Genomic DNA, 23,924 nt, shown 5'->3' with positions numbered 1-23,924 from the left:
CCCATTTTATGTCAAACCATGGCTGGAATGATCAGCTTTCAATTCCCTATCCTCTGATATGCCACATGACATGGTGACATCATTACCCCATCATTAGCGGTTGGGAGGGGGTCAAAGGTCGTGGGGGGGGGGGGGGGGGGTTCGAATAGGGAACTGAAAACAGAACATTTGGGCCGTGACCTGGACCTGGACCTTGACCTTTGACCCAATCTCTCTCAAAATGTAATGCAACTGAAAATGTTATGCAATTCGGGTCAATAGTTTTGGCGAAAAGTGGTGAAAATTCAGACTCACATACAAAGCAATAAATAAATAAATAAATACAGATTAAAAAAAAAAAATACATATATATATAATAACCTCCCCAACTTTTGTTGGCGAAGGTAATAAATGCATGTTAAAACAGCAGAGGGAAATAAGGTCACTTGACTTGACTGGACATCAAAGGTTCGGCTCCAGATGAAAGAGAATCATTGAAAATTACCGGTGGTGGCAACCTGCTCCTCCAGGCTTTCAAGGGGTTAAAAATTCAGGTCCGAGTCAATAATTACACCAAGAATTGTGGTTTGATTTGTAGCTTTTAAAGTGGTGGACGTTTCCTGAGACAGTCATGAATTGTTTGAGGACGTGAGCGCCGGGACTCGTCTCAGTCCAACGAACATTGAGACATTTGAAGCAGGAAATAAATGCAGGAGCTCCTGGATGTGGACCAGAACAGCTGAAGGTTCAGTTCTCATCAAAACTGTCCCCCACCCCATGGAAAAACACCCGTCTGATGAAAGTTGGCGAGAAAAGCAACTGACGGTGGATTCTGAAGAAAGGAGATTAAGACGGGTGGCAGAGTGAGATTGCTGATTATCAGTGTTGGAGGCTTCGCAGGAACTTCATACTGATTTCAAAGCGGTAATCAACATCGACGGCCACGCCTTGCTCCCTATATAAAGACTGTGACAGAGCAGCAGCATCAAGCAGCTTCAAGCAGCGTCCAGCAGCGTCCATCTGACTTCAGACCAACAAACGTAAGTCTGTCTTCACGTAAGTGTTCATCCCCTTTCAAATTGTTCAAACCGTTTTAGACACAGTCGACATGTTTGACTCCAGAAATCAGTCGTTCCAGAGCCGTGTGTTTACAAAGAGTCCTGTCTGAAACGAGTCACAGTAGAGCACCCTGCTCCGCTGGAATATATTGTTGAACATATGACGTTAATCTATTGGTTTCATCGTCTCCACAATGTTCCTTCACACATTTTGGTATGAGCTGATGTTCACTCTTGACCTTTTCTCTTGATCTGAAGCAGGAACCAAAATGCCCATCACTCAGATTGCCGTTTCCCTGAATTCGACGGAGGAGAGTCAGCTCCGTGCTCAGGGGTTCAGAAAGGACAAGGTCAATCTGAACAAAGGAACCACAGGAGACAGAATCCACCTCTGGTACAAAGATGAGAGCAGTGGCGAGGGCATCACCAGGATTCAGTTTTCATACACTGACGACATGGCAAAGGGTCTCTGTGATGCAGGGTACCGCAAGATCGACAAGGACCTCAACGCCGGAGCGGTTGGAGCCAGTGTCTACCTCTGGTACTACAAGGGTTCCACGGAGGCGGATGTTGCCATCACAGACCTCTACGTCTCCACAAACGCCACCGACGAATCCCAGAGGGTTCGGTTCGGCTGGGAGAGGCTGACCTGTGACCTGAACCAGGACACCGGAGGAAACTACATCTACCTGTGGGTGCAGAGAGAGACCCAGGTGTACATCGGTGACATCACCGCCACCTCCACCTGGATCAGCGACGTCGACCTCTTTGAGAAGGGCTACACCCGCATGGACGACAACACCAACAAGTTTATGGCCCAGGACCGGGTCTACATCTGGTACCTCCTCACCACTGACGAGGAGAAGGCCATCAGGGATCTGCAGGTCTCCACCAATTGTAGCGAGTACAACAACATCCAACAGCAAGGCTTCGAGGTGGTCAACATGGATCTCAACAGGGGTACGGGAAGAAACGAGGTGTTCCTGTGGTACAGGAAGGATGGGAACGACCCCATCAAGGGCCTGGGGATGATCACCGACCGAGCTGTCCGGCCGTATAAAGAGGTCGGGGCCCGCGTCCTGAAGATGACCCAAGTCAGCAGCGCCTGTGGAAAGTTCACCTTCTACCTGAGTTTCTACCGCTAGAAGCTGCAGTGGTGACGGAGCTGAGCCTGCTCTCTGAGAAGAACGCAAGACGTCTGAACGTCTCGTCACTTTGGACTGTTTTAACTCTGAAACTGATCCAATAGCTTAGCATAGCATAGCATAGCATAGCATAGCATAGCATAGCATAGCATCGAATAGAAATACTTTGTTAAAACCAGAGTGAAACTCTTTTCGATCATAAATCACGACATCAACCAAACTGCTCAAAACAAAATCAATTGACTCCTGATTATTTCATTCTCGTGACTTTCTGCTTCAATAAAAGGCTCATTTTGCATCCAATTCATATCTTTGCCTCATTTTTTACCCCCCCCCCCCCCAGATCTTTATTTTGACAATTTCCTCACGTTGTCAACCAGAATCCTCCTGGATCTTCTCACCCCAACAAAATGTGTTTGTTTGTTTGTTTCCTGTCGGGAGAAGTTCCTGGTCAAACAACCAGAGGGACACCGAACACACAGGATTCCTCCAACATCTTCTGTTTTTTCATGTCTGCATCACTTTTATCTTTAACAACCTCATAGTCGGAACCGAGTACGAATAAATAGTAAAAAAAAAAAAAAAAAAACCAGGAGACTCAGACTGACATGGAAAACAAGACTGACATGAGAGGAGGAAGATGCTCTATAATCTGATGTTTGGATGTTAAGTCGTCATGACAATGTGACGCTTCCCATGTTGTCATGGCAACATGACGCTTCCCATGTCGTCATGACACTGTGACGCTTCACATGTCGTCATGGCAACGTGACGCTTCCCATGTCATCATGTTCATGGAAGTGCCACTCTCCACGTCATGCTCAGTTGCCATGGAAATAAATAAATAAATAAATAATGAAACATATATATTTTGCCATAACGCGGCCAGTTTGAACCCATTTTATGTCAAACCATGGCTGGAATGATCAGCTTTCAATTCCCTATACTCTGATATGCCACATGACATGGTGACATCATTACCCCGTCATTAGCGGTTGGGAGGGGGTCAAAGGTCGTGGGGGGGGTTCGAATAGGGAACTGAAAACAGAACATTTCGGCCGTGACCTGGACCTGGACCTGGACCTTTGACCCAATCGCTCTCAAAATGTAATGCAACTGAAAATGTTATGCAATTCGGGTCAATAGTTTTGGCGAAAAGTGGTGAAAATTCAGACTCACATACAAAACAATAAATAAATAAATAAATAAATAAATAAATACAGATTAAAAAAAATATATATATATATAATAACTAGGGATGTCCGATAATATCGGCGGGCCGATATTATCGGCCGATATTGACTTAAAAATGTAACATTTGGAAATATCGGTATCGGATTTTTACAACCGATATTGGAATTTCCGAGTCTGCATGAACGCAGCATGTGATGTTTACGGGCGCGCGCTTGATGACGTTTAACAACACGCTGGACTCGTGGCTAAGAAGGAGAAGCCCCGTGAATGAAATGTCCGTGGAGGACTGGAGACTCAACCAGGCCCTCTTCCCTGCTGGGCCAGTACCTGACTGCACCCTGCACCAGTGTTGACAGTGAACCACTGTTCAGCACTGGTACCAGTACCTGACTGCACCCTGCACCAGTGTTGACAGTGAACCAGTGTTCAGCACTGGTACCAGTACCTGACTGCACCCTGCACCAGTGTTGACAGTGAACGGCTGTTCAGCACTGGTACCAGTACCTGACTGCACCCTGCACCAGTGTTGACAGTGAACGGCTGTTCAGCACTGGTACCAGTACCTGACTGCACCCTGCACCAGTGTTGACAGTGAACCACTGTTCAGCACTGGTGCCCACATCATTGATGAGAAGAGAAATCTCATACATTGCTGAGATGCTGAGATGCTTGTATTCATACAGAACAATCTCCCTCTTACACATGAGGACATGGGGAAAGAAATAGACCAGTTATATGGACGAGTCAACTTCAGTCTTTGTTTTTGTTGCACTTTAAAGGAGGGCTGTTTTAATTTTGTGAGCATTTCTGTGCCTTTCTTGTTTATATTTGCACTATTTTGTTACTCTTAAAAGAGATTGAGCCCAGTTTGAGCCTATTATTTGACAAGTTATGTCCAGTTATTCATTCATTGACTGTTTACAACTAATGGACTGCAGATATGCCTCTTCCTTTTTTTTATATTGTCTGTGGTGTTGTTGAGTTTGTTGTTGAGGTTTCTCTCTAACACTAAATAAATATGGCACTTTTTTCCATAATTTAAGTTGTTGTTCTCTTATTTTTCTCAGTGTGTACATTTGGAAAGCCATGTTTGATTCACATATGCATCCAGTGGGGCATCACAATAAAATTAGGCATAATGTGTTAATTCCACAGTAGGAGATATTTTATGTTGTTGTTACCTAACAGTTTTGATGTAAAAAACCAGCATATATCGGTATCGGTGATATCGGTATCGGAAATTAACAGTTGGACAATATCGGAATATCGGATATCGGTAGAAAAGCCAATATCGAGCATCCCTAATAATAACCTCCCCAACTTTTGTTGGCGAAGGTAATAAATGCATGTTAAAACAGCAGAGGGAAATAAGTTCACTTGACTTGACTGGACATCAAAGGTTCGGCTCCAGATGAAAGAGAATCATTGAAAATTACCGGTGGTGGCGACCTGCTCCTCCAGGCTTTTAAGGGGTTAAAAATTCAGGCCCGAGTCAATAACTACACCAAGAATTGTGGTTTGATTTGTAGCTTTCAAAGTGGTGGACGTTTCCGGAGACAGTCATGAATTGTTTGAGGACGTGAGCGCCGGGACTCGTCTCAGTCCAACGAACATTGAGACATTTGAAGCAGGAAATAAATGCAGGAGCTCCTGGATGTGGACCAGAACAGCTGAAGGTTCAGTTCTTATCAAAACTGCCCCCCACCCCGTGGAAAAACACCCGTCTGATGAAAGTTGGCGAGAAAAGCAACTGACGGTGGATTCTGAAGAAAGGAGATTAAGACAGGTGGCAGAGTGAGATTGCTGATTATCAGTGTTGGAGGCTTCGCAGGAACTTCATACTGATTTCAAAGCGGTAATCAACATCGACGGCCACGCCTTGCTCCCTATATAAAGACTGTGACAGAGCAGCAGCATCAAGCAGCTTCAAGCAGCGTCCAGCAGCGTCCAGCAGCTTCAAGCAGCGTCCAGCAGCGTCCAGCAGCGTCCAGCAGCGTCCAGCAGCGTCCAGCAGCGTCCATCTGACTTCAGACCAACAAACGTAAGTCTGTCTTCACGTAAGTGTTCATCCCCTTTCAAATTGTTCAAACCGTTTTAGACAGTCGACATGTTTGACTCCAGAAATCAGTCGTTCCACAGCCGTGTGTTTACAAAGAGTCCTGTCTGAAACGAGTCACAGTAGAGCACCCTGCTCCGCTGGAATATATTGTTGAACATATGACGTTAATCTATTGGTTTCATCGTCTCCACAATGTTCCTTACATTTTGGTATGAGCTGATGTTCACTCATGACCTTTTCTCTTGATCTGAAGCAGGAACCATAATGCCCATCACTCAGATTGCCGTTTCCCTGAATTCGACGGAGGAGAGTCAGCTCCGTGCTCAGGGGTTCAGAAAGGACAAGGTCAATCTGAACAAAGGAACCGCAGGAGACAGAATCCACCTCTGGTACAAAGATGAGAGCAGTGGCGAGGGCATCACCAGGATTCAGTTTTCATACACTGACGACATGGCAAAGGGTCTCTGTGATGCAGGGTACCGCAAGATCGACAAGGACCTCAATGCCGGAGCGGTTGGAGCCAGTGTCTACCTCTGGTACTACAAGGGTTCCACGGAGGCGGATGTTGCCATCACAGACCTCTACGTCTCCACAAACGCCACCGACGAATCCCAGAGGGTTCGGTTCGGCTGGGAGAGGCTGACCTGTGACCTGAACCAGGACACCGGAGGAAACTACATCTACCTGTGGGTGCAGAGAGAGACCCAGGTGTACATCGGTGACATCACCGCCACCTCCACCTGGATCAGCGACGTCGACCTCTTTGAGAAGGGCTACACCCGCATGGACGACAACACCAACAAGTTTATGGCCCAGGACCGGGTCTACATCTGGTACCTCCTCACCACTGACGAGGAGAAGGCCATCAGGGATCTGCAGGTCTCCACCAATTGTAGCGAGTACAACAACGTCCAACAGCAAGGCTTCGAGGTGGTCAACATGGATCTCAACAGGGGTACGGGAAGAGATGAGGTGTTCCTGTGGTACAGGAAGGATGGGAACGACCCCATCAAGGGCCTGGGGATGATCACCGACCGAGCTGTCCGGCCGTATAAAGAGGTCGGGGCCCGCGTCCTGAAGATGACCCAAGTCAGCAGCGCCTGTGGAAAGTTCACCTTCTACCTGAGTTTCTACCGCTAGAAGCTGCAGTGGTGACGGAGCTGAGCCTGAACGTCTCGTCACTTTGGACTGTTTTAACTCTGAAACTGATCCAATAGCTTAGCATAGCATAGCATAGCATAGCATAGCATAGCATAGCATAGCATAGCATAGCATAGCATAGCATAGCATCGAATAGAAATACTTTGTTAAAACCAGAGTGAAACTATTTTCGATCATAAATCACGACATCAACCAAACTGCTCAAAACACAATCAATTGACTCCTCATTATTTTATTCTCGTGACTTTCTGCTTCAATAAAAGGCTCATTTTGCATCCAATTCATATCTTTGCCTCATTTTTACCCCCCCCCCCCCCCCAGATCTTTATTTTGACAATTTCCTCACGTTGTCAACCAGAATCCTCCTGGATCTTCTCACCCCAACAAAATGTGTTTGTTTGTTTGTTTCCTGTCGGGAGAACTTCCTGGTCAAACAACCAGAGGGACACCGAACACACAGGATTCCTCCAACATCTTCAGTTTTTTCATGTCTGCATCACTTTTATCTTTAACAACCTTATGGTCGGAACCGAGTACGAATAAATAGTTTAAAAAAAAACAAAAAAAAAACAGGAGACTCAGACTGACATGGAAAACAAGACTGACATGAGAGGAGGAAGATGCTCTATAATCTGATGTTTGGATGTTAAGTCGTCATGGCAACATGACGCTTCCCATGTCGTCATGACACTGTGATGCTTCCCATGTCGTCATGGCAACGTGACGCTTCCCATGTCATCATGTTCATGGAAGTGCCACTCTCCACGTCATGCTCAGTTGCCATGGAAATAAATAAATAAATAAATAATTAAACATATATATTTTGCCATAACGCGGCCAGTTTGAACCCATTTTATGTCAAACCATGGCTGGAATGATCAGCTTTCAATTCCCTATCCTCTGATATGCCACATGACATGGTGACATCATTACCCCATCATTAGCGGTTGGGAGGGGGTCAAAGGTCGGGGGGGGGTTCGAATAGGGAACTGAAAACAGAACATTTCGGCCGTGACCTGGACCTGGACCTTGACCTTTGACCCAATCGCTCTCAAAATGTAATGCAACTGAAAATGTTATGCAATTCGGGTCAATAGTTTTGGCGAAAAGTGGTGAAAATTCAGACTCACATACAAAACAATAAATAAATAAATAAATACAGATTTAAAAAAAAAATATATATATAATAACCTCCCCAACTTTTGTTGGCGAAGGTAATAAATGCATGTTAAAACAGCAGAGGGAAATAAGTTCACTTGACTTGACTGGACATCAAAGGTTCGGCTCCAGATGAAAGAGAATCATTGAAAATTACCGGTGGTGGCGACCTGCTCCTCCAGGCTTTTAAGGGGTTAAAAATTCAGGCCCGAGTCAAAAACTACACCAAGAATTGTGGTTTGATTTGTAGCTTTTAAAGTGGTGGACGTTTCCTGAGACAGTCATGAATTGTTTGAGGACGTGAGCGCCGGGACTCGTCTCAGTCCAACGAACATTGAGACATTTGAAGCAGGAAATAAATGCAGGAGCTCCTGGATGTGGACCAGAACAGCTGAAGGTTCAGTTCTTATCAAAACTGTCCCCCACCCCGTGGAAAAACACCCATCTGATGAAAGTTGGCGAGAAAAGCAACTGACGGTGGATTCTGAAGAAAGGAGATTAAGACGGGTGGCAGAGTGAGATTGCTGATTATCAGTGTTGTAGGCTTCGCAGGAACTTCATACTGATTTCAAAGCGGTAATCAACATCGACGGCCACGCCTTGCTCCCTATATAAAGACTGTGACAGAGCAGCAGCATCAAGCAGCTTCAAGCAGCATCCAGCAGCGTCCAGCAGCGTCCAGCAGCGTCCAGCAGCGTCCAGCAGCGTCCATCTGACTTCAGACCAACAAACGTAAGTCTGTCTTCACGTAAGTGTTCATCCCCTTTCAAATTGTTCAAACCGTTTTAGACACAGTCGACATGTTTGACTCCAGAAATCAGTCGTTCCAGAGCCGTGTGTTTACAAAGAGTCCTGTCTGAAACGAGTCACAGTAGAGCACCCTGCTCCGCTGGAATATATTGTTGAACATATGACGTTAATCTATTGGTTTCATCGTCTCCACAATGTTCCTTCACACATTTTGGTATGAGCTGATGTTCACTCTTGACCTTTTCTCTTGATCTGAAGCAGGAACCAAAATGCCCATCACTCAGATTGCCGTTTCCCTGAATTCGACGGAGGAGAGTCAGCTCCGTGCTCAGGGGTTCAGAAAGGACAAGGTCAATCTGAACAAAGGAACCACAGGAGACAGAATCCACCTCTGGTACAAAGATGAGAGCAGTGGCGAGGGCATCACCAGGATTCAGTTTTCATACACTGACGACATGGCAAAGGGTCTCTGTGATGCAGGGTACCGCAAGATCGACAAGGACCTCAACGCCGGAGCGGTTGGAGCCAGTGTCTACCTCTGGTACTACAAGGGTTCCACGGAGGCGGATGTTGCCATCACAGACCTCTACGTCTCCACAAACGCCACCGACGAATCCCAGAGGGTTCGGTTCGGCTGGGAGAGGCTGACCTGTGACCTGAACCAGGACACCGGAGGAAACTACATCTACCTGTGGGTGCAGAGAGAGACCCAGGTGTACATCGGTGACATCACCGCCACCTCCACCTGGATCAGCGACGTCGACCTCTTTGAGAAGGGCTACACCCGCATGGACGACAACACCAACAAGTTTATGGCCCAAGACCGGGTCTACATCTGGTACCTCCTCACCACTGACGAGGAGAAGGCCATCAGGGATCTGCAGGTCTCCACCAATTGTAGCGAGTACAACAACGTCCAACAGCAAGGCTTCGAGGTGGTCAACATGGATCTCAACAGGGGTACGGGAAGAGACGAGGTGTTCCTGTGGTACAGGAAGGATGGGAACGACCCCATCAAGGGCCTGGGGATGATCACCGACCGAGCTGTCCGGCCGTATAAAGAGGTCGGGGCCCGCGTCCTGAAGATGACCCAAGTCAGCAGCGCCTGTGGAAAGTTCACCTTCTACCTGAGTTTCTACCGCTAGAAGCTGCAGTGGTGACGGAGCTGAGCCTGAACGTCTCGTCACTTTGGACTGTTTTAACTCTGAAACTGATCCAATAGCTTAGCATAGCATAGCATAGCATAGCATAGCATAGCATCGAATAGAAATACTTTGTTAAAACCAGAGTGAAACTATTTTCGATCATAAATCACGACATCAACCAAACTGCTCAAAACAAAATCAATTGACTCCTGATTATTTTATTCTCGTGACTTTCTGCTTCAATAAAAGGCTCATTTTGCATCCAATTCATATCTCTGCCTCATTTTTTACCCCCCCCCCCCCCCCACAGATCTTTATTTTGACAATTTCCTCACGTTGTCAACCAGAATCCTCCTGGATCTTCTCACCCCAACAAAATGTGTTTGTTTGTTTGTTTCCTGTCGGGAGAACTTCCTGGTCAAACAACCAGAGGGACACCGAACACACAGGATTCCTCCAACATCTTCTGTTTTTTCATGTCTGCATCACTTTTATCTTTAACAACCTCATAGTCGGAACCAAGTACGAATAAATAGTTTAAAAAAAAATACCAAAAAACCAGGAGACTCAGACTGACATGGAAAAGAAATACGTCTTTCTGTGGGTATCAATGAGAAGTGACAGAACAGGATTACATTCTGGGATTGAGAATATGCGTTAGAGCTTTAATTCCCGTCTCTTCATTCACAATAATTCGATTAACATATTTCCCAACGCCAGGTGGCGCCACTGCAATCATTTTTAAGACCAGAAGGCCGAGTCGCTGCAGATGAAATCACATCTGGGGGGGGGGGGGTGGGGGGGATGGGGGGGTTTCCTGGCTCCTGGCCGTCTCACGGCTCTCCCGGCGGCTGCAGGACCTTCCCCGGGTTCATCAGGTCCAGGGGGTCCAGGGCCTCCTTCACCCTCCGCATGGCCCCGGTGGCTGCGGCTCCCAGTTCTTCGCGCAGCAGCGCTCGCTTCCCCAGCCCCACCCCGTGCTCCCCGGTGCACGTGCCGGCCATGGCCAGAGCTCGCCTGCAGGGGGCGACAGAGGAGGTTTTCACGTCTGCTGCGACCTCTGCCGGCGGGCCGGAGGAGAACGACGGGGTTCGGCTCTGGAAGCTTGTTCGTCTGAAGACACTGGGCTCATGAGGAGGTGCACATCTGGAACGGCGGCTTCTAATTCACCGGGAACTGACTTTCTTATCGCGGGAAATGTGTATTTTGCAAATAAGTGGGAGTGAAAAGTAAAACACTTGGAGCTGTAATGTAGAAGATGCTCGATAATCTGGGTGTGAGAGGAGGAAGATGCTCTATAATCTGATGTTAGAGGAGGAAGATGCTCTATAATCTGACGTTAGAGGAGGAAGATGCTCTATAATCTGATGTTAGAGGAGGAAGATGCTCTATAATCTGATGTTAGAGGAGGAAGATGCTCTATAATCTGATGTTAGAGGAGGAAGATGCTCTATAATCTGGTGTTAGAGGAGGAAGATGCTCTATAATCTGACGTTCGAAGAGGAAGATGCTCTATAATCTGATTTTAGAGGAGGAAGATGCTCTATAATCTGATGTTTGGATGTTACGTCATCATGGCAACATGATGCCTCCCATGTTGTCATGTTCATGGAAGTGCCACTCTCCACGTCATGCTCAGTTGCCATGGAAATGTCGTCATGGAAACACAATGCTTCTCATGTTGTCATGGAGACCCAACGCAACCTGTCTTCACGCTCAAGCTAACATGTGAACGACACGGCACATCATGAGTCGTCGTCGTGTGGTCGTCATGGAAACGCATCCCTGTCGGTCAGTTGGTGCAGCGTTTGGACCACGGAGAAAAACTTTGTGAGTAGACGTGCGCGCGCATGTGTGTGTGTGTGTGTGTGTGTGTGTGTGTGTGTGTGTGTGTGTGTGTGTGTGTGTGTGTGTGTGTGTGTGTGTGTGTGTACCTGGCCAGTCTCTGGGTGAACAGGTGGACTCTGTGCAGCTCGTCCTGGTCGTTTGGATCCACGACCATCAGACAGTGGAAGTTGCCGTCGCCCACGTGTCCGGCGATGGGACCTGGGGGCAAAACTCAGCTGCACCGACTCTCAGGGACATTTTAGGAAATTTGTCCAGAGCAACTGGATTCACAACGTTTGTGATCAATCAGGTAGGATTGTTATAATAATTATTAACACACACACACACACACACACACACACACACACACACACACACACACACACACACACACACACACACACACACACACTTGTGTATTTCCCTGTGATAGGCTCACCTGTGAGCCTGTTTTCAATCAGGTCCTCCTTTGTTTCCACAATTATCTGAGGCAGTCGAGACAGAGGCACACACACATCTGTAGCATAGGCCTGTGTGGACACACACACACACACACACACACACACACACACACACACACACACACACACACACACACACACACACACACACACACACACACACACACACACACACACACACACACACACACACACACACACACACACACACACACACACACTTCAAAAGGTAACCAACTCTAGATTACTTTGCCATAACAAGTACTTTACAGTTACTTCCGATAGCCACATCGTGCTTACAAAACGTTTCAAGTGAAAACACGTTTGTTTTTAAGTCTTTGTTTCAGAAGCATTTCGCGTTCACACGGCGACATTTTGAAAACGATGCAGTTCGCGCACCGGGCCACCAGTGGGTGCCGTTGGGCTGCTTGCGCAATGGAACTTGACGGGAGGGTTGGTCTCCCGGGTGCGAGCGAGTGGAGGTTTCACCTTGCAGCCCGGCCTGAGGGCCAGGGCAGCGTACCAGGCGTCGTGCCGGGCCTGCCACAGCCGGCTCCGGGTCTCGGGGTCTCGGGCCCACTGGAAGTCGGCGCCGCCGTTACTCTGAGTGATCTCCTCTGCAGAAGTCAAGTTCTCTTGGTCAAGCCCAAGTCAAGTTTCCTTATTTATTTCCGTGTGGTTTTAACATCTGTCGATGATGTGGGTCCATCACATTTCGAGAGTGATTGGGTCAAAGGTCGAGGTCCCGGGAAGGTAATAAATAAATAAATAAATATATATATATATATATTTTGTCATAACGCGGCCAGTTTGAACCCATTTTATGTCAAACCATGGCTGGAATGATCAGCTTTCAATTCCCTATCCTTTGACATGTCACATGATGCAGTTACATCATTACCCTGGTTAGTGGCCGAGGGGGGGTGTCAAAGGTCAAGGTCACAGAAAGGTAAAACGTATTTTCATTATAACGTGGTCAGTTTTAATCCATTTGATGTCAAACTAAGGCCAAAATGTCCAGTTTCCAATCCCTCTATATTCTGATATGCCACATGATATGGTGACATCATTACCCCATCATTAGCGTTTGGGAGGGGGTCAAAGGTCGTGGGGGGGGGTTCGAATAGGGAACTGAAAACAGAACATGGACCTGGACCTTGACCTTTGACCCAATCGCTCTCAAAATGTAATGCAACTGAAAATGTTATGCAATTCGGGTCAATAGTTTTGGCGAAAAGTGATGAAAATTCAGACACGCATACAAACCAATAAATAAATACAGATTGAAAAAAAAAAAATATATATATATATATATATAATAACCTCCCCAGCTTTCGTTGGCGAAGGTAATAAATGCATGTTAAAACAGTAGGGGGAAATAAGGTCACTTGACTTGACTGGACATCAAAGGTTCGGCTCCAGATGAAAGAGAATCATTGAAAATTACCGGTGGTGGCGACCTGCTCCTCCAGGCTTCGCTCAGAGCCGTGGAACTCCAGGAAGAGAGTCGGGGCGACGGGGTAGCACAGTGAGCTGAACCTGTTGCAGGCGTCGATCATCGCGTCGTCCAGGAACTCTGGAGGGGGGGGGGGGCGAGATGAGCGACGGCCTTGAAGACCCGCCGCTCGTCTCCTTTTACGCCCGATTTCGTCAGAGCAAGATCGTCTTTATAATCCCTGATCCCCCCCCCCAAAACCGCTCCTCTTCCTCGCTACCACTCATTTTTGCATTTTCGTTTCAGGAAAAGTTTTACGTTTAAGCGACAGGAACTCCGGGGCCACTAATGGGCGCCGTCTGAACGAGCGACATATAAACGATAACGACGGGAGGAACACTGACATTCTCACGGGCAGACGACCAAGTTGGATTGTTATTACGGCGACCGTCAAAATAAAAGCACCAAGTCCCAGGAGAAGGTGGACTGGGAGTCGCGACACGACGGAGGAAACTTTGTTCTCATCATGTCTCTACTGAGCATGTGCAGAACTAGTATTTACGAACATCGTGGTGATGAGGAGCAGCATTTCGGAAAAAGTTACGTTTTACCCCCATTTCAGCATTTTCATAAAGTTGCGTTTCCAGCTTTCACCTCACAGCAACTCACCACTGCCCCCCGAAGCCCAGAAGAGGTACTACTGAAATCTAACCTTGAGCTTCTTTCAGCTTTGTTTTCTTGTTGTTTTATTTTTTTAACTTTTTATTTATTCAATATAAAGAAACAACATATGAAGCTGCAACATAAAATCACACCTGTTTCAATTCATAGTCAACTTACTAGAAATCATATGACCTTTTTTTGCTTTCGTGTACTGCTTTTCACAATATCTCACCGTGTGGATGAAGACAAAGACAAAGAAAACTAAAATAATGCAAATTATAGAAAACAGCAGCGCCTCCTTTTTTCTTTTTTTTTCTCAGATCAATATAAAAATGTTCTTTAATTTCTGCTGTTGCTGCAAATATTTCTGAATTTCTTCTTTAAAGGTGATTTAAAAGTACAATTTAGTCAGTTCCTTTGAAAATGTCCTGCAAAACAGTGAAATAAGTGGTTCAGATGTTATTCCAGCGACTTCCTGGATGATTTTTTTGGTTTTGTTCAAAATTTGGCGTTTTCTTATAATTGTGAAAAAAACAAAAAAATGAAAATTCTGTCGTTAGGTAGGCGCATCTACAGCTTTTAAGGGGTTAAAAATTCAGGCCCGAGTCGATAATTACACCAAGAATTGTGGTTTGATTTGTAGCTTTCAAAGTGGTGGACGTTTCCTGAGACAGTCATGAATTGTTTGAGGACGTGAGCGCCGGGACTCGTCTCAGTCCAACGAACATTGAGACATTTGAAGCAGGAAATAAATGCAGGAGCTCCTGGATGTGGACCAGAACAGCTGAAGGTTCAGTTCTCATCAAAACTGTCCCCCACCCCGCCGTGGAAAAACACCCGTCTGATGAAAGTTGGCGAGAAAAGCAACTGACGGTGGATTCTGAAGAAAGGAGATTAAGACGGGTGGCAGAGTGAGATTGCTGATTATCAGTGTTGGAGGCTTCGCAGGAATTTCATACCGATTTCAAAGTGGTAATCAACATCGACGGCCACGCCTTGCTCCCTATATAAAGACTGTGACAGAGCAGCAGCATCAAGCAGCATCAAGCAGCATCAAGCAGCTTCAAGCAGCGTCCAGCAGCGTCCAGCAGCGTCCAGCAGCGTCCAGCAGCGTCCATCTGACTTCAGACCAACAAACGTAAGTCTGTCTTCACGTAAGTGTTCACCCGCTTACTTTTGCCAATCGATTCACGTTAAAGATGCTAAAACCGCCAATCATTCTAATACAAACGCGGCAAATATTCATCGTCCTTCTTTCGTCTCTGCAACATGGAGACGATAAGACGGGTCTTCATCTGCAGTCAGACTAAGTCGTTCCGGGGTTCCTTTTCAACCGTTTCCATTGGATTTTCAAATTGTTCAAACCGTTTTAGACACAGTCAACATGTTTGACTCCAGAAATCAGTCGTTCCACAGCCGTGTGTTTACAAAGAGTCCTGTCTGAAACGAGTCACAGTAGAGCACCCTGCTCCGCTGGAATATATTGTTGAACATATGACGTGAATCTATTGGTTTCATCGTCTCCACAATGTTCCTTCACACATTTTGGTATGAGCTGATGTTCACTCATGACCTTTTCTCTTGATCTGAAGCAGGAACCAAAATGCCCATCACTCAGATTGCCGTTTCCCTGAATTCGACGGAGGAGAGTCAGTTCCGTGCTCAGGGGTTCAGAAAGGACAAGGTCAATCTGAACCAAGGAGCCGGAGGAGACAGAATCCACCTCTGGTACAAAGATGAGAGCAGTGGCGAGGGCATCACCAGGATTCAGTTTTCATACACTGACAACATGGAAAAGGGTCTCTCCGATGCAGGGTACCGCAAGATCGACAAGGACCTCAACGCCGGAGCGAGAGGATACCGTGTCTATCTCTGGTACTACAAGGGTTCCACGGAGGCGGATGTTGCCATCACAGACCTCTACGTCTCCACAGACGCCAACGACGAAGCCCAGAGGGTTCGGTTCGGCTGGGAGAGGCTGACCTGTGACCTGAACAAGGACACCGGAGGAAACTGGATCTACCTGTGGGTGCAGAGAGAGACCCGGGTGTACATCGGTGACATCATCGCCACCTCCACCTGGATCAGCGACGTCGACCTCTTTGAGATGGGCTACACCCGCATGGACGACAACACCAACAAGTATGTGACCCAGGACCGGGTCTACATCTGGTACCTCCTCACCACTGACGCGGAGAAGGCCATCAGGGATCTGCAGGTCTCCACCAATTCTAGCGAGTACAACAACATCCAACAGCAAGGCTTCGACGTGGTCAACATGGATCTGAACAGGGATACGGGAAGAGACGAGGTGTTCCTGTGGTACAGGAAGGATGGGAACGACCCCATCAAGGGCCTGGGGATGATCACCGACCGAGCTGTCCGGCCGTATAAAGAGGTCGGGGCCCGCGTCCTGAAGATGACCCAAGTGGAAAGTTTAACCTTCTACCTGAGTTTCTACCGCTAGAAGCTGCAGTGGTGACGGAGCTGAGCCTGCTCTCTGAGAAGAACGCAAGACGTCTGAACGTCTCATCACCTTGGACTGTTTTAACTCTGAAACTGATCCAATAGCTTAGCATAGCATAGCATAGCATAGCATCGAATAGAAATACTTTGTTAAAACCAGAGAGAAACTATTTTCGATCATAAATCACAACATCAACCAAACCGCTCAAAACACAATCAATTGACTCCTGATTATTGTATTCTCGTGACTTTCTGCTTCAATAAAAGACTCATTTTGCATCCAATTCATATCTTTGCCTCACCCCCCCCCCCCCCCCCCCCACCGTGGGGGGTCTCGGGACTCACTGACCAATGCGAGCGATGGGGACTCCGGCCTGGAGGACCTGCACTGTGCTGTCGACGGCCGCCTGCACCGAGGGGAAGGAGCAGACGGCGGACGCCGACGCCTCGGGGACGCCGTACAGACGCAGCGTCGCCTTGGTGATGACCCCCAGCGTCCCCTCCGACCCCACCAGCAGGTTGGTGAGGTTGTAGCCGGCCGCCGTCTTCCTGGGGGAGGGGGGGAAACGAAGCGCAGACGGGAACTTTTACAAACGCGGGGAGTTATGTAATTCATTTCTTTATTTTAATTTATTTGACTTCTTTGATCTCTTTGATCTCCCCCCACCCCCGTGGTGTCGGTACCGGGGCCGTCGGCCTTTCCCCGCCGTGTGCACCACGCTGCCGTCCGCCAGCACCACCTCCAGGTTCAGGACGTTCTCCCGCATCGTGCCGTAGCGCACCGCGTTGGTCCCCGAGGCGCTGGTGGCGGCCATGCCGCACAGCGAGGCGTCGGCGCCGGGGTCTGGGAACAGCGGAGGCGTGGAGGAGACCGTTACCGCATTTGTTAAGAAACGGGCTGCAGTTGTTTACCGGTGGTTAAGACAGAGGCGTCGCCACAAACGCCACTGACCAGGGAAAGCAAACAAACAAACAAGCAAACAAACAAACAAACAAACAAACAAGCAAACTCATACAAGCACAGGAAGAAGAAACGATTTCAGAATCAGGAAAGTTCAGCTTCTTTTGTCAAGATATTATAAATAATAAATAAATAATTCATATTAGAATCAATCAGATTTGATTCCAAAAACTACAGATTGTGAAATCTAGATTTAATAGATCTATAATGTGTACTTGGAATAACAATGATCTCCACATGGATTTTCTACCTGCAAACCATTTTGATTAAAACTCAAAGGCTTCATGAAAATGTGCTTGTAACAATGTAATAATGCAATAATTTAATAATGTAATAATTCAATAATGTAACAATTTAATCATGCAAAAATTTAACAAAGCAATAATGCAGCAATTTAATAATGTAATAATGTAATCACGCAACAATGCAATAACATAATAATGTAACAATGTAATAATGATGCAATTCAATAATGTAATAATTCAATAATGCAATAATTTAATAATGTAGTAATTTAATAAATGAAATAATGTTTTACCTCACTGTGTAATCACGCATTTTGTAATAACTGTTGCAATATGTAACAATTCGCTACACGAATTCTCTACATAATGCGGCGCTGCAGTTCATATAAACGCCGTATTAACAGACCTGAACATTGTGTCGACTGTAAACAACACTGCTGACAGTAAAGAGAAGCAGGTCTGTGTGTGTGTGTGTGTGTGTGTGTGTGTGTGTGTGTGTGTGTGTGTGTGTGTGTGTGTGTGTGTGTGTGTGTGTGTGTGTGTGTGTGTGTGTGTGTGTGTGTGTGAGAGAGAGAGAGTGAAGCTGGGCAAGGCTCCGTTTACGTGACATTTCAAGTGACAATGGATCATTTCAGAAGAGAAACGCCGAAAACGATGTCGCCAGCGTGCTTCGGCCACTAGCCGGTGCCGTTGGTTTGATTTTGGAGTTCTGGAATAGATTTTCTAGCCTGGGATCTATATCTGGTGTTAGAGGAGGAAGATGCTCTATAATCTGATGTTAGAGGAGGAAGATGCTCTATAATCTGATGTTAGAGGAGGAAGATGCTCTATAATCTGGTGTTAGAGGAGGAAGATGCTCTATAATCTGGTGTTAGAGGAGGAAGATGCTCTATAATCTGATGTTAGAGGAGGAAGATGCTCTATAATCTGATGTTTGGATGTTGTCGTCATGGCAACATGATGATTCCCGCGTCATCATGGCAACGTGACGCTCTCCATGTCGTCATGGCAACGTGACGCTCCCCATGTCGTCATGGCAACGTGACGCTCCCCATGTCGTCATGGCAACGTGACGCTCCCAATGTCGTCATGGCAACGTGACGCTCCCCATGTCGTCATGGCAACGTGACGCTCCCCATGTCGTCATGGCAACGTGACGCTCCCCATGTCGTCATGGCAACGTGACGCTTCCCACGTCGTGTTCATGGAAGTGCAACTCTCCCCAAGATGGCGGCGCAGTAGGCGTGTGTCGTATCTAGCGTTGTACATCTACGGAGGCGTCAGCCCGTTTGCGCGGCGGCCATCACTGCACGCTGCGCACGCGTCGTAGGGAAACGGCAAGGCGGAGCGGCGGAGCGACGGACCGACGGGGAACCAGAGCCCGGTGTCCCTCAGGTAGGCGTTGAGGGCCTTCCGGGTCACGCCGGGCTCCACCGTCACGTCGAAGTCCTCCGGGTGCAGGTCCAGGACCTGGTCCATGTTCCTCAGGCTGAAGCACACGCCGCCCTGCAGAGCCCAAACCAGACGCAGTGAGCCCGAACGCTTCCCCTCCCCTCCCCCCGAGAAAATCCCCCACCCCCCCCTACCGCCACGGCGCCGACGCCTCCTTCCAATCCCGTCCCGGTGCCGAAGGGGATGATGGGAAGCCGGTGGGCGTGGCAGACCCTCGCCAGCGCGCTGACCTCCTCCACGCAGCGCGGGAACACCACGACATCTGGAGGGCAACATCTGGACCGCACAACAACAACAACAACAACAACAACAGTCCAACGCTGCTTCCAAACACTTTCATTGGTCAGGTTGTCGTTGGCAGCCGCTCAGTTCTACCGCCGTAGATCTACAATCACAAGAGAAAGTAGTGGGAGTCCTTGCGGCTAGAAACACACGGCGTAGTTGTGGCTAAGGGTTTCCACGTTGAAGTGAAGTTTGGGAAACGACGGCGACGTTTTTGGCACGTTTGACAAAAGTTGCGTTGTTGAGAAAAGAACGTGTCGAAATTGAAACGTTTTTGAGATTTGATTACGGAACAAATTGACATTTATCATCACACAGTAACCGGTTATTGGTTCAAACGTGAAAGAGGACAACTTAATAAATAAACTGTTCAGACCGAGAAGGAGGTATTTGTGAAATGTTGTGAAATGTTGTGAAAACAGGATATTTTCACTTTAAAACGTTGAAAATTAGTCTTTCTGTTATGGAAATCTGTTTTTTTTTCCGTTTTTTTTGTCTCACAACTAATGACAGTTTCCAGGATGTGCCGCGTCATCACTTTTGTAACCTCCGTGCCACTTTTTGGCAACCTGGCATGAATGATGTAATAAAGTTCCTGCGCTACGCTGCCCCCTGGTGGTTCCAAAAGGAAATCACACCTAATAAAAGAGCAATAAACCGCCAAACGGTTCCAGTACGGGGTTATATTTGTGCCAAAATTCTGAGCGAGCGATGGGAAAATTTGAGCGCAAAAAAATTTATTGTGCAAGCACACTAATAGCATTTTGAGGAAATATTTAAATTGCGCAGAGACAAACTTGAGATTGCGCGCTCAAAAATCATTTCTGCGCTCAGATTCTTCCTCTGCGCTCAACCTCTCTCTCTCTCTCTCTCTCTCTCGCTCGCTCAAATCTCTCCACGTCCGCGCTCAAGTTCTGTTGTGCGCTAGCTCAAAATGTGCAAAGCCCAAATGTGACAGACACGGTTGTCCACCAATCACAGAAATTTGGGGCGGGCGTTGAATTCTGATTGGTTGCTTCGGTTTCTGGAAGTGCCTCATAACCAACGAAGAAGAAGAAGAAGAAGAAGAAGAAGAAGAAGAGGGAAAAACAAACTGCGAGGGAAAACAGAAATAAGGAAAACTAAAGATAATGATCCTGGATTACAACAAGTTTTCCCTCGCAGTTTGTTTTTCCCTCTTCTTCTTCTTCTTCGTTGGTAATGAGGCACTTCCAGAATCCGAAGCAACCAATCAGAATTCAATGCCCGCCCCAAATTTCTGTGATTGGTGGACAACCGTGTCTGTCACATTTGGGCTTTGCACATTTTGAGCTAGCGCACAGCAGAACTTGAGCGCGGACGTGGAGAGATTTGAGCGAGCGAGCGAGAGAGAGAGAGAGAGAGAGAGAGAGGTTGAGCGCAGAGGAAGAATCTGAGCGCAGAAATGATTTTTGAGCGCGCGATCTCAAGTTTTTCTTTGCGCAATTTAAATATTTCCTCAAAATGTTATTAATGTGCTGGCACAATAAAAAAAATTTGCGCTCAAATTTTCCCATCGCTCGCTCAGAATTTTGGCACAAATATAACCCCGCATTCCAGAGCCGCAGTGTGTGACAGCCTGCATACTGACCTGTGCACCGACTCGTCCTTGCCGTGTTGCTCCCGGACGGCTTCGCCCACCGAGACGCCGCCGTCGCCGCAGATCGCCCGGAGCGAGCGGAGCACGCCGTCCTCCACGCCTCTCTGCGGAAACACGAGGTTTTTTTTTATTAAATTATTTGTTTTTAACATGTTGTCTAACTCAGTTTGTTGAGGGTGTGCAGCGTCGAGTTATACGATAACAAAATGGCGGAAATGCTTAAAACGATGTCGTTTTCATATTGGGAAACAAGTTTCTTTAACGATACTGGACACGTAAGCAGATACATAAGATAGATAATTACGTTATTCATCCCCAAAGGGAAATTGTCTTGTTGCAGCAATCTGGTAAATACAAATATTATAGAATACAATAGAATAGTAAGAAAAGTAAGAAATAAAAATATAAAATTATCTGGGCATAAGACATAAAGTAAAACGCAGAACGGAACATGGGCACTTAGAAATAAGCAGGAGATCAAAGCAAGATAAATAAATAGTAAGTGAAGTAGGCATTATATAATAATAATAACAATAATACAGATAATAACAGTGTGAAATAGTGTATAATACTCTTGTATAGTACTACAAACAATGGTAGGAATAATATAACAATAAAAATATGGTAGCAATAAAATAACAATAACAACAATATATATATATATATATATATATATCAGTAATAATAATAATAATAATAAGTAATAATAATGATAATAATACCAATAGTAATAGCATACTTCTAATAATAATAATAATAATAGTAATAATAATAATACCAATAGTAATAGTGTACTTGCACATGTATAAATATATGTATATGTACATGCAATATGCAATATGAAATATAGGATATAATATAAGTATCAATGTAATTTAGTCCAGGTGGTGGTGATGGAGGCTCTGACGGAGGTCGAAGAGTTAAAAAGTCAAAGAGGACAGTACGTTTGAAAAAAAACATTATTGTAAAGACCAACAGAGTAGTTTTGCACCATTTACATTATAGCTACGGTATAAGGTTTCATTTTTACGTCATTGAGCTTTTACTTTGGTAACCATAGCAACCGGAAGTTTGGTAACGGAAACGCTTGACGAACGGAGAAAAAGACGAAAGAAAAGGTTCACGGTTAAGACGGAAAAGGCCACGGAAAACGTTTAACACTTTAAAAGTTTAGCTTCAGTCAATTGGGGGAACAAGGTTTATGTTACTGAGAAATATTATTTGAGCTCATTGAAATTTTTATCGTAAAATTGTCATTTGGAAATGCTAACTGATGTAATAGCTGTGTAACGGTCAAAATGCAATTGTAACTATTGTTTATTTGTTTTTACACCCAGCTCTTACGCTGGTTGACGACACGGACGGCAATAAAAGTCATTTACCACCAGTTGGATTTTTAATGCGGTGACTGTCAAAATAAAGCTACCAAGTCCCAGGAGAAGAGACACTCTGGAGGAAACAGTTCTTATTTCTATCTACTGAGCATGAGCAGAAGAGTTATTGCTGCAACTGTGCGCATGCGCAGAGCAGCAGCACGGAGCCCATAGTTTCTTGAAAGTGGCGTTTAAAGGAAAATAGGTAAAGAGACGTAAAGATATGTCGGAACCAAAATAAAAGCTGGAAAAGCTTTATATCTTTACAATATTAAGAAGATTTTAAAAAAAAAAAAGAAAAGAAAAGAAAAGTCAACACTGGGACTCGAACCCGCGCCTCCCGGGTTACCGGCGGGAGTCACGCGACAGGAAGCAGTTTAACGTTGATCAATATGTGAGCGGTTCATAATTAACTCGACTTCGCAGCGACTGACGCACTTCAACGCGTCGGTACGAGGTGAAGTCGTCCCGGAGAGGAGCAGCACTCACCCGGGAGTCGCTCATGGAGCTGCGGCCGCGGAGAGGCAGCGGGAAGCGGCCGCCGCCGCGCAGCAGCAGCAGCAACAGCCGGCTGGCTGCGGCCGAAGTCCGCCACATCGTTCCACCTGCGGACGAGTCACTTTGCCCACTACTGCTGAGGACGTACACACGAGTAAAGCTCGAGACAACAACCAGACACGCCCTTTCCGACACACTGCTTTCAAAATAAAAGGTCGAGCGTCATAAATTACGAGTTGAGGGCGGATTTTTTTTTAAAATTTTTATTATTATTATTATTATTATTATTATTATTATTATTATTATTATTATTATTATTATTATTATTATTATTAAAAAGAACAATAATAATAATAATTTAAAATTTTAATTAGCTGGTATCTATACTCGTATAGATTTTTTTAATGTTGTTTTAAGTTATTATAATTATAATTAGTATTATTAATACCAATTATTATCAGTTATAATAATAATAATTTAAAACAACATTTTAAAAAAATCTATACGGCACAAACAGTATAGATACCAACTAATTTAATTTGTCTCTTATTTCAGATTGTAATAAGAGACCTGTGTAGTTTCAAACTTTTTGTCTCAATAAATTGCTGGGTTTTTTCCCCCTTCTACATTACTGTTGTCAAATATTGTTTATTTTCTTCTTTTCTATCCTCTAACTCCAACCGGAACCGAAGGAAGTGTCCTCCTCTGGGTCTGGTTCTGTCTCCTGGTCCGAGTCTGGTTCTGCAGGCTTCTTCCTGTTATAAGGAATATTTTCTTCTCCACAGTCTCCTCTACTTGTTTGGTTTTTCTCTATACAAGTGTTTTGAAATGACTGTATTGGATTGTATATACAAATAAAATGTAATCACTTTTTTAAATAATTCATACACAGACGGGAATCATATATGGATTGAATATACTGAATATAAATGTAAAACCCGGAAAAAGAAGTAGTTTAATGAAATGCTCTTGATCTTTTCAACACAGATTAAAC

General features: G+C 45.8%; 5 protein-coding genes across 7 annotated transcripts; 4 read left to right on the top strand and 1 right to left on the bottom strand.

Annotated features, from left to right (window-relative positions):
* Positions 1-962: 962 nt before the first annotated feature.
* On the top strand, positions 963-2,485 carry LOC308136155 (uncharacterized protein). 2 transcript variants are annotated; one of them, XM_080504386.1, is made up of 2 exons: positions 963-1,019; positions 1,296-2,485. In XM_080504386.1, the coding sequence occupies exon 2, from the start codon at positions 1,307-1,309 to the stop codon at positions 2,180-2,182; it is 876 nt and encodes a 291-aa protein (XP_080360512.1). In that variant the 5' UTR covers positions 963-1,019; positions 1,296-1,306; the 3' UTR covers positions 2,183-2,485. The 2 variants fall into 2 exon arrangements, with proteins under 2 accessions (XP_080360512.1, XP_080360513.1); XM_080504387.1 differs by having other exon boundaries at positions 979-1,019; positions 1,299-2,485.
* Positions 2,486-5,311: 2,826 nt separating this feature from the next.
* Positions 5,312-6,876, top strand: LOC308137052 (uncharacterized protein). The gene is made up of 2 exons (XM_080505615.1): positions 5,312-5,433; positions 5,689-6,876. Exon 2 carries the CDS (start codon positions 5,700-5,702, stop codon positions 6,573-6,575), a length of 876 nt encoding a protein of 291 aa, XP_080361741.1. The 5' UTR covers positions 5,312-5,433; positions 5,689-5,699; the 3' UTR covers positions 6,576-6,876.
* Positions 6,877-8,421: 1,545 nt separating this feature from the next.
* Positions 8,422-9,915, top strand: LOC308136154 (uncharacterized protein). Its single transcript, XM_080504385.1, has 2 exons — positions 8,422-8,502; positions 8,763-9,915. Exon 2 carries the CDS (start codon positions 8,774-8,776, stop codon positions 9,647-9,649), a length of 876 nt encoding a protein of 291 aa, XP_080360511.1. The 5' UTR covers positions 8,422-8,502; positions 8,763-8,773; the 3' UTR covers positions 9,650-9,915.
* A 377-nt stretch (positions 9,916-10,292) lies between these two features.
* On the bottom strand, positions 10,293-23,075 carry ldhd (lactate dehydrogenase D). 2 transcript variants are annotated; one of them, XM_080505149.1, is made up of 11 exons: positions 22,922-23,075; positions 21,051-21,163; positions 19,294-19,435; positions 19,072-19,213; positions 17,186-17,345; positions 16,851-17,050; positions 13,385-13,513; positions 12,427-12,554; positions 11,916-12,006; positions 11,584-11,695; positions 10,293-10,666 (listed from the first exon to the last, which is right to left on the bottom strand). In XM_080505149.1, the coding sequence occupies exons 1-11, from the start codon at positions 23,027-23,029 to the stop codon at positions 10,483-10,485; spliced, it is 1,509 nt and encodes a 502-aa protein (XP_080361275.1). In that variant the 5' UTR covers positions 23,030-23,075; the 3' UTR covers positions 10,293-10,482. The 2 variants fall into 2 exon arrangements, with proteins under 2 accessions (XP_080361275.1, XP_080361276.1); XM_080505150.1 differs by having other exon boundaries at positions 11,916-11,961.
* LOC308136698 (uncharacterized protein) lies at positions 15,089-16,785 on the top strand. Its single transcript, XM_080505151.1, has 2 exons — positions 15,089-15,189; positions 15,628-16,785. The coding sequence occupies exon 2, from the start codon at positions 15,639-15,641 to the stop codon at positions 16,500-16,502; it is 864 nt and encodes a 287-aa protein (XP_080361277.1). The 5' UTR covers positions 15,089-15,189; positions 15,628-15,638; the 3' UTR covers positions 16,503-16,785.
* Positions 23,076-23,924: the final 849 nt, after the last annotated feature.

The sequence above is a fragment of the Blennius ocellaris genome, assembly GCF_963422515.1.
Source record: "Blennius ocellaris genome assembly, chromosome: 11".
Taxonomy (NCBI): domain Eukaryota; kingdom Metazoa; phylum Chordata; class Actinopteri; order Blenniiformes; family Blenniidae; genus Blennius; species Blennius ocellaris.
This window is presented reverse-complemented; position numbering and strand designations above follow the sequence as displayed.